The sequence below is a fragment of the Crocodylus porosus genome, unplaced genomic scaffold (genome assembly GCF_001723895.1).
Source record: "Crocodylus porosus isolate Cpor-Errol unplaced genomic scaffold, CroPor_comp1, whole genome shotgun sequence".
Lineage (NCBI taxonomy): Eukaryota > Metazoa > Chordata > Crocodylia > Crocodylidae > Crocodylus > Crocodylus porosus.
Genome location: NW_017728926.1, coordinates 14452163 through 14462645, shown reverse-complemented (window position 1 = coordinate 14462645; position 10483 = coordinate 14452163). Strand labels below are relative to the sequence as shown.

Here is a 10483-nt window from a genome sequence, read left to right as displayed (position 1 = left end):
GGGTTGGACAAGATGTGACCTCCTGAGGTCCCTTCCAACCAAAATTTTCCACGGTTCTATGAACAGTTCATTGGATTTGAGCCAATGGAGAGCCATTCAGGTGCACTGTACTTGACACAGTGAAGAGCCTGGGTTTGGATATATCATAGAATGATAGAAAATTATGTATAGGGTAAAAATCAGCCATTTTCAATCTGGAAATACAGAAAATGTACGTGCCCCAATTTTGCTTTTTTAGCCATTTGGTTACAGAAATGCTTCAATAACCTGATCAATGACACTTAGCTCTTATAAAATACCAATGAGGAAGCAATGACACTTTATAAAAAACCAATGAGAAAGCAACTCAAGTGCAAGTACTATTAAAGAAAAGGGGTGTCACTGAAATGTTTTCAAATGCTACGAAGTTATAAAAAATAGAGAGAAGACAAACACCAGCAGATTTTCTCTATGCCTGAGGATGGGTACCTGTGCCCAAAAGCTTGCAAAGAACAAGTTTTCCATCCATTCAGTTTGTCTAATAAAAGATAACACTTTTACCCAAATAATCTTGTCTATATTGAATACAGTAATTCAAATGGTATTTTACTTAACTTTATTCTTCAAACACTGCATTTATCTAATATGAATCCTTTATACAGTTCAGAGTTAAATGACAAGAAAACTTGCAAGGGAAAGGAACATGCCCATGAAAATCCCCAGTAATATTGTGTAGCTATTTCTGTTATTAAAATGCCAAATCATGAAGGTCATTTTCCCCTAAAGGGATAAAACATAGTCATTCTTTCACATATGCACGACAATTTCTCCATGTAAAGTCTCAAATAAATGTACAGGTTTATGGCAAAGCTGTGCTAATTGTTTTGAAGCATCACATAATGGATGTCATCACAAGCAATCTATTCATCAAAATGCTTTCTGCTCTGGATCAGGCAGGCCCAGAATCCCCTGGGGGAAGCCCTATTTGCAGTGGCTGACCAGCAAATATCTTCATGATAACTTAGCACAAAGATTGCATTTCAGACAATTTTACTTCTTGCAGCATCTGGAAGGAATACATCGTCTGATAAATTAACAGACCTGTACCAGGAAATATGAACAGTGTTAGATTGATGGGGCATGCTGCTTTGATTAAATAATCTGGAAACAACTATCCTCAAATCTCTTCATTTCACTAGGACCCTTCAGCTTTCATTTTGATTCAACCTCCAACAAATATACATCTTTCTGGACAAAGCACCAGAATTTGTGCCCCACCCCCCCACCCCAAATCACGGTTCCACCTATCCTGCAGATTCATCCTCCCAAGTAACAGGAGGAGGGGAGTCAGTGAATTGAAGGTTAATCTGGCTGCAGCGACTACAAGCAGACAGAAAAAGAAGTCGCTAATTTAAGCACCTTGATGAAAATTCGAGAGGGCAGCTCCAAGGATGGAAATTCAGAGGTGACTTAAAACTTCTGACAGCTGAGAGGGTCATGACATTTTTCTGATGGTTAAGAGAAGCATGTTTGGAAAGAGAATGCCAGGCTCGCAACATGAAGAACAGGGTTTTCTTTATAAACTTCTTATAAACTTTGCTATGGTGTCGATTCCTCTCAAACCAGCCTCAAATGAAATAATTCGGTACATTCTAGCTATAGCGAGCACTCCATGAAAGCCATCCTTCAAGTGGCACCAGGTCACCTCGACACCATTGTCTTCTAATCGTTTCTTGTATAGTAGCCCATCATCTCTAAGCACATCATGCTCGCAGGTCAAAATGAAACATTCAGGGAGCTGACAGATAACATCATCTTCGGCCAAAAGTGGGGAAAAAGTTGGTGTCAGAAATCCCTGGGCTTTGGTAGAATACTCTTCTACACATGGCAAGAGTTTAGGTGGCTCATAGCCCCTGATCTTGAATTCATCCTGGATATTGTCTGGGCTCAGCCATTTGCTATATTTCTCCCTGAGATCTTCGCGAATATGAATACCTTCAAGAAGGCCATCTATTGCTGATACATCAATATTTAAATACCTCAGACCCAAATAAATAGTCCATTTCCTTAACAAAGGGGGCATTGCATGGTTCTGCTGATATGAAGGCAAGTTAAAGTCCACAGCCTGGAGAAATGGGTAGATCAGGATCTGTGCCCGCACCCTGGGGAGGTCCGTTCTGTTCACCAGGGCCTGGCAAACAGCAGCAGCAATTGTGCCTCCACTGCTGTCTCCACAGACGATAAGACGAGTAGGATCCACCCCATAGTCTTCTGCCGTCCTCATAAAGTGGATGGTAGCAGCGAGACAGTCATCAAACTGGGTAGGAAATGGGTGCTCAGGAGCTAAGCGATACCTAAAATACCAGAGGGAGTTGTAATTTCACCAGTTCTGATGAGTGGGACCATTTCTTTCTTTCAAGAAAACTATAGTGGAAAACATTTAAGGTAATTGGTTTACCTTCCTAAAATAAAACTGATTTTAGATTATATTTTGGGGAACTGTAACTGACAGGACTTCTTTCCCTGAATGCTTCAGTGTGTGAACCAGTAACCAGCCTTCAGATTTGAGGCCTGGAATGATATTTTACACCTTCACTGGTAAGTATGCAACCAGAGAATTTTAGTAATGAGCCATTTGGAAATGGTAAAAGTTTTCCATCTCCTTTCAGGTCAAGAATAATGCATGCGGGCAGCCAGAGGAAGTGAAGGACTGTCTACGGCATTGACTAGCTCAGTCCTGACAGACCTGGACTGAAGGAGTAGCAGTGTAACTCATATTTATCTAATCCAAGGAGATAAAAGTGTTTTTCCCATGTTGTCTCTCTGTTTGTTACTGCAAAGTATATACAAATTCCTAGCATGCCACACAAAATGAGGATAAATAAAAACCGTAACCTAACAATATGGGAGAGGTTTTTGGATACAACCATGATCAGTATTCACTTGCCTGGCTCCACTAATATGGAGAAAGCTTCTTCCTCAGAGGTGCATGAGGGGCGCCTGACTCCTGTTAGTGAGGTGAATATGTAGGATAGGAGGATTCGAGCTGTAGAGAGGTTTGCCAGCTGCAGACAGCCCTGAGCAGAAGCCAGAAAGCATCAGTAGAGGTGCTGAAGAGGCAGCTGAGCTCCCAAGATGAGCCCCAGGAAGTGCTTTATCCAGAGGCCTGGCAGGAGATCTACATCCAGAATGAGCAGCTCTCATCCTTGATGCAACAGGAACTCACCAGTGCCCAAGCCCTCACTAAGGAGCTGATGCCAATGAAACACCTGTACCAGCACCAGCAGGCCGAGCAGTCCTCTCTCAAGCACAAACACCACGAAGAGCTGGAACAGAGGCAGAGACACAAATGCCTTGCACAAGCAGCTTGCCAGAGCCAAGCTGGAGTTGACAGAGGTCCACATGCAGTAAGACATCTAAGCATTTTTGTCCTCCTACAAAGAACAGCTCATAGCACCTAACACTGGGTGAAAGGATGCCTGTTCATTGGCTCAAGTCCTTTCTTCCCGTTTGTCTGGTCTTTTCTTTTCGGCTCCGAACCAGACCTGCTCCAGATCTATTCCAAGTTACCCTACAAGATCAGTGTGTTCCTTTTTCCGATTAACTTTCTCTTTTCAAGGTCTAGTAGCTGATTTGGGATATACAAACCTATCAGGTGAAATGACATAAATGGTTCCCAGAGAGTGCAAATAGAGAGAGATCACTTACCCAACACACATGACCACTGATTCAGTCTTTGTGGCTACAGAGCAGCAAAAGCTATCATAGACTTCTGCAAAATAAAGAGCTGTATCAATGCAATACCTTGAAAACATTATATTTCAGAAATATGGACAAAATTCAGAAAGATTTTCATTTTGAAGAGCTGCTTCTCACCTCTTCACCAGTATTAAGTGGAAATGAACAAAATCTCTTATTCAGTCATCCAGGAAGCCACTTTTAAAAAGCATCTAGTACACTGGAGACAGATTTATATTTTTTTGGTAGGTTTTGGGTATCTTGTGTAGGAATCTGCCAACATTATATAGTCATTCATTTTGGGAACCTCTATTTTCTTCAACTGGGGATGATTTAGAGCAGCGTTTCTCAACCTGTGGGTCACGACCCAAAAGTGGGTTGCAAGAATATTTGAAAGGGTCATGAACAAACTTTAAAAAGGGATCAACAAACCTGAAAAATGGATTCTCCTTTAAAGGAGAAAAATGTGGGAAACTGTGGCAGAGTTCCAGCCTGCAAGTGGCTGCTTGGGGCTTCTCATGCCCCACACACAGCCACCCCCTGTCCCACACACCCACCCCCTGCCTCACAAAACTAGGAGGGGATATTTTAAGGTAAGATTTATTATGACTAAGCAGAAAATGGCAATTCTTTGACACTACAGATTTCCATACAAGAAAATACCGAGCGGCAACTTTGCTCCAGTGTAAATAAATGTAGGCTGCTTCTCGGTTTAAGTGTGTTACTAGAATCCATTTTTGAACAGCTTCCTGGATTATAATATTGCTTAATTAGCATGTCATTTAAGAAACACTATTGTATAAAAAGAACTCCATAGTTCTCTTTACAGCTTCTAGATTCACATAGGTCCAAATGCCTTTTCTATTAAACTTCTTACTGATGCTTCCAAACCGGCCTGTTCCTCCATGGCAATAAACAACTCCTCTCCTCAGGCCAGCAGATGGCACTTTTGGCTGATAGATCCTCACGTTTATCTTTTCGAAAGTCAAATCCTTGACAAAGAGCTTTGAAGTGTCCCCGGATGGCACTAGATTAAGTGCCAACCTAATGATGTGATGGTCCACGTATATTCCAAATTTCTCCAAGATTAATTCCTGTATATAAAGAAAGAAACCTGGAATTATCGGGCTGTTGTGAACTGTGTTATGTTCTGAGGGTTGCAGCAGGTCTTGAATGTTTCCTTGCATTTTTATTGTACTGACATGGCGTGAGTAACCTGATTGAAAAGCCCATGTTATATTGTAGGGGTCGTTACCTGTGGGTGCACATTTGTCACAAGACAACCACCCTCTCTCTAATCCCTCAATTCTAATCCTCAAAGGGAATTTACAAAATACCTTTTGCAGATGAACCTATGAACTTCACTTCATAAATCTACTGGACACAAAAAATCATGGACTAAATACAGACAGCCATTGGATTTATGGCACATTATAACCTACCTGCCGTCCAATAACCCAAGGTAAATTCTCTACATTTTACCAGCTACATTCATTCACCAAATCACCATTCCCCCCTTTTCCCCACACCTACCTGTCTTGCACCCACTGTCTCCCATCCCCTCTGGTCTTCACTACCATGCATTTGCATTTTTACAGACCTGCATTTTGCATATTGGCTTCTCTTCTACCCAGGAGAGACCAGAAACATCAGGAGACTCTCCCTGTGCCTGAAGAAGGGTGTTTGTGCCTGAAAGCTTGCAAAAAAACAATTTTTCCAGCTATGTGGTTGGTCTAATAAAAGATATCACATTTACCCAAAGTACCTTGTCTGCCTATGTTACGCTGCATCTACTTATGTCACTTTTATCACTGTAAAAATTATGTCATTTTGGACCTGGTTCACCCAAGGGACTCCTGCATCCATATTTAAAGACACCTACAATTCCCAGACACAGGCAGCAGGAGTCATTATTGGGTTGGACAAAACAAGGCATTGTGTGCCTGTAAGAGGGAAATTAACTCTACAATAAAGAGGCAACTACAAGAAATAATGCTTTAGCCAGCGGGGTTTCAGGTACCTCAGACTGTCCAGATATATTTGGAGGTTGCTGCTGACTCACGAGCAATTAAAATAATGTTGCCTGGTGTGGGGGTCAGGGAGTGATGACTTTCAAGGCTTTTTAGTTTCTAGCTATGAGAGAATCATGGTCTTTGAGTCGTGGGCTTTGGAGGTTGAATTGGGGCAGCAGCCAGGGCAGACAAAATCAGTAGGAAGATGAACTGTGGAGAAACTTGAAAGTCTCTCAGGAGGGCTTCAGCATAGCCAGAAGACAGTAAGAAACTTCACTTGTTTGTTTTTTCTGTCTTCAAACTCATAGCCACTTTTGCTTGGGTAGCCCTTCTGCTGAGCACCTGTTAGCAGCAACAAGGGCTGAGTTCAATTTTGGAGTACTAAATATATTTCACCTTGGCTCGAGCCCCCACCCAGACCACCTGGGAAACACTACATGAATCGCTAGAGTGTCCTAGAAAGCCAACAACCTTTTCCTCACAAGCCAAATGAATGCAACCCCCTGATTTATTATAGGGGTAAACACCAGCGCACAACATACAGTCAAGCAAGGCAAAAATACTGTCCTGGTTCAAAGTATACCCTGTATCACCCCTACTCCTACTGGGGAGCCTTCAACCCCAGGCTCAGCAGAGCAGGGGGTCTCGACCTAAATAAGGTTAGTTCCTGGGAATTTGGGTGCGTTGTCACCCTCACCATTGCTGTCCCCTGGGGCACCGGTTCCCTCTGTGTTGCAAAGGGCCCTTCAGTAAGTTGATGCAACTCTGCTGAGCTGCTGGGAAGTGCTGATCTCTGCACCTGTCCTGGATTCCTGTTGATGAGACTCCATCGAGCTGCTGTGGAGTGCTGATCTCTGCTCCTGCTGGAGTGGCTGCAGGGGTGAGCTACCAGTTCCTGCCCTGGACTCCCCATCCAAAAACCCCACACGGCTACTGGACTTGAAACCCTGGCTCTCTGTACCACCTGGCCTCAGGCTCCACCAAGCTTTCCAGCATTCCCCCTCCCCGCCAGTCCTAGAGAAGGAACAATATATAACAATTATGTTACACAGAAACATAATCATGTTGTATAGCCAAACAAGATACACAGCAATGTGAAACACATTTTATAGCACAGAATGACGTGCACATTTTGGGTGCGCTACACTCCTATAATTCTTTTCTCCTCTATAATAAATCCTTTTTTATTTTGTCTCCTTTCCACTGATTACCTGCAGAAAGAGTGATTTCTGGGCAAGTGATATTCCAGCCTCACCTTTTCTACAGAAAAAGGGACCCAAAATTTCTTCCACAACACAGTGGGGAGGCCAGCTAGGGCTGGCAGAGATTCCCTTATTGTAGCTGCAAACTCTAGGATAAGGGCAGTGGAGCTGAGGCTTGCCACGGATAAGGAGTTATCCTGGAGTAACCTTGCTCTGATTCTTGGGCAAGTGCACCACAGAGGAGAGAAACCTGGGGCACTGGGAGGCCCCCCATGGATGGGTTTGAGACTCATGCAATACCCAGTCAGTGCATCCCAACAGTATTCTGTCCAATGGAGAAGACGGAAAATTCGATCTCCAAGACCAATTGAAACTTTGGTTCCTATTGGTTGTACTCACCAAGGGACCATTACATGGCAATGTGGATGCATCTACAATCTGAAATGGATTCAGACAACCACTTACTTCTACTCACAGGCTACCATTTGGCCTTAGGATCATCAACAATGGTAGGTCACTACCGACTCAGACAGGAGTCCACCTAGATCCCAACACCACAGGTGAAATATCTTAGTCCCCTGCCAGTGCTTTGAGCTAACCAGTCCCTAAACTCTAAGGACTTTTGCAGGACCCTACCACAGATGGCACATTGGGGAGCTGGGTCTTCCCAACTTCCCTTAAATAGGAAAAGAATTGGCTCTAAAAATCTTCAGGAAGTGCAAGGATTGCATCTCCCATTGTAACAATCTTCATCTCACAAGCAGACACATAAGTGAAGAAGGGGATTTCCTGTTATTTCTCCAAAGCCACACAAATTCAAAACTTGCTTTAGAAATATGAATACAAGCAGATCTTTCTGGCTGACCGGTGACCATCCCACACCTATCACATCACAACTATCCAATGAAACTTGGGGCTACCTTTTTTTCTGATCTGGAACCAGTTTCTTTTTTATAACTGCAACTACAGAAATCCCGGATAGGGTTAGGCTATTACATTACTGCATTCCTCAAGCAGCTCCTTCCTTAAGGGAGTCACAAAACAGTAAGGGTGAATTCCTGGCTCTGCTGAGGTCCATAGGAAAACTCTCACTGGCCACAGCAGAACCCAGATGATCTCCCCCAGCTAGTGATAAGTGTCCCCAGATGGGAAGCTGTAGAAAAGTCTTCTCATTGCACATGAGCAACAGCTGCAAAAACAAACAAACAAAAACCTATCTGACAGTTGGGAAATATGGTTTATTTGTCTGTTTTTGAAGCAGTTAATAATGTGCTGGGCTACTTTACAAACAGGAAGGACACGGTTCCTGTCCTGGAGACGATATCATCCAAATTCATCATGAGACAGCAAAGGGACAAGGAAGAGTTTAGCTGGGAGAAGAGAAGACCAGGGTGTGGACTTGAAGAAAATCTTCAAATAGTTGAAGGGCGATTATGGAGATCAGAGCCGTAACAAGGGTTGGGGGGGTGAGCAGGGAGACTTCCCCAGGCGCCCAAGTGTAGGGGCACCAACAGGCACTGTCCAGCTGGGGCACAGTGCAGGACAGACCAGCGAGCGGCTTATTTGGCAGGGCATGGGGATGGGGGAAGGGCGGCTCCTGCTGCTGCATGCACTCATGGGCAAGCATGGCGGTGGGGCATGTGACCCTCCGATCTGTGCATGAGGCGAGGGTGGGCTGCTGTTGAGGGCTTTGCTCCAGGTGCCAAACTTTGTTACTACGGCACTGATAGAGAGGCTGGAAATGCGCTTTTCTCTGTGGTTCTAGGGCACAGGACTAATAGCTACAGCCTCAAGTGGCAGCAGGGGAAATTTAAGCTGGAAATTAGGAAGAACTTTCTGACTGTGAGAGGGGTCAGGCGTTGGAACAGACTACCTAGAGAGTTGTGGATTCTTCATGTTTGGAAACTGTCAAGACCAGGTTAGCTGGACATCCCTCTTCATGTCTGGGACCCTGTTTTGTTGGGTGTGTGGCCACTCAATCTGTTCCTTAACAGAGATGAACTGTTAGCCCAGTGATACTTGCAAAGCACTGGATTCTCTTCAGTTTTTCTTGATTGAACAAGACACTGATGATCGATGAGTCCATACTGCAGAATGATCTCCTAGTTTGGTGATAAGTGCATGTTAGACTCTTGGACTGGTTATTTCCATTTCCCTATATAATCCACTTCCCTGTATAATCAGACAATTCTAATGTAGAGAGCATAACTCTGGCACTCAGTATTTCTATAAGTTTTTTCATTAAAAATATCCAAAGAAAAAATATTTTGTTCTCTCAGAGGTAAAGATGGCTTACTACTGATAATAAGTCAGCCATGACTTGGTTATCACTTACTGGTTCTGCTGGAGTGAGGAATTAACCAGAGTTTATTGCACATTACAAAGTGGACATTGGGGATGAAAACTGCTATGCTCTTGAGGGGTTTTTGAACTTAACCAACGTTTATAATACTTTAAAAGCAATAAGTAAAACCTGGCCAAATGTAAGTTGTGCAGTTAAGTTAATCATGCATTTAACTGCTACAGAGATAACTCGACTACTGGTAGCAGTTGTCCATGTCACATAACCTCTATAATAGGGCCAAGTACTGAGTTTACATTTAAGTTTCATGATAATTCTAGTTTTGGCTTCAAAGAGAAGCCTTTGCAGGACTATGATATCAGAGGAACAAGTTTCACAAAGGTCATTTCATTTTGGGAGAGAACCATGAGTAGATCCCACTGTTCCTGCATGATGGCTGTCTGAAATTAAACACAAAATCTTTGGTGTGGCCATAGACGCTGACTCTGTGGGTGCTCTGGGACGCCTCTGTATTCATTAACATGACATGAGAGCTCACCCAATCCTTCTATAAAGTTCTTTACAGTATCTCAAAATATCAGCTCGTAAAATCCAACCATCTCCCCCTTTCCATTACAAAATAAAATCAGACAAGTTTCAAGCAAGGCACACTTACCAAACCAAATGAGACTCTCGCAATGTGATGAAAAATGTGAAGCAGTACACGACCACAAACTTCATGAGGGATTTCTGCTTTGGGCTGTTCATACTGCAATAGGAATACCACCAAGATGATCAGAGCAATAATAATTAATGCTAACATGAGTTCCACGTCCCTGTGCTAAGAAGGACAGAAGTGAGGAAAGGACCCCACACTCCTACTTCTTGTGACTCTGAAGTGTCTCCCAAGATCAGGTCACAGAATTTATATTCCTTTCATTTAGCTCCTAACAATGCTGGTAAGTAGGGTGAGGCATATGACAATTAAAGCACAGGCAAAGTGATGGACAGTAATAATGAGAAGTGGGAGAGGCTTACATAAATTATTACTGATATTTGTGTTTACCTGTGGTTTGAAACCAGGCAGCTCTCCAAATAGCAGAGCCTGACATGGCCGTGCCGGTCCTAGGAAGGTGCATCAGAGTATAATGGCTCATTGCATCAGTGAGCCTGAGGCTCTCATTCCATACTCTACAGCACGAGGGAGTGAGATGGCTACATTCCTGTCATGATATTTGTAATTTAGTTTTAACTTGGGTTCCATTCACTAA

General features: G+C 43.3%; 1 protein-coding gene across 1 annotated transcript; it reads right to left on the bottom strand.

Moving 5' to 3' along the window:
- Positions 1-615: 615 nt before the first annotated feature.
- Positions 616-10114, bottom strand: LOC109314398 (arylacetamide deacetylase-like 3). Its single transcript, XM_019541557.1, has 4 exons — positions 9889-10114; positions 4595-4811; positions 3688-3751; positions 616-2333 (listed from the first exon to the last, which is right to left on the bottom strand). The coding sequence occupies exons 1-4, from the start codon at positions 10033-10035 to the stop codon at positions 1556-1558; spliced, it is 1206 nt and encodes a 401-aa protein (XP_019397102.1). The 5' UTR covers positions 10036-10114; the 3' UTR covers positions 616-1555.
- Positions 10115-10483: the final 369 nt, after the last annotated feature.

What these genes read in the sequence shown, in the direction of transcription:
- LOC109314398 (XM_019541557.1), bottom strand. Translation starts at nt 10,035, where the DNA reads ATGTTAGCATTAATTATTATTGCTCTGATCATCTTGGTGGTATTCCTA. An exon ending in CGAGAGTCTCATTTGGTTTG is followed by an intron (nt 4,812 to 9,888) that starts GTAAGTGTGCCT and finishes CTTTATATACAG; the next exon opens with GAATTAATCTTGGAGAAATT. An exon ending in TCAGTGGTCATGTGTGTTGG is followed by an intron (nt 2,334 to 3,687) that starts GTAAGTGATCTC and finishes CTGGTATTTTAG; the next exon opens with GTATCGCTTAGCTCCTGAGC.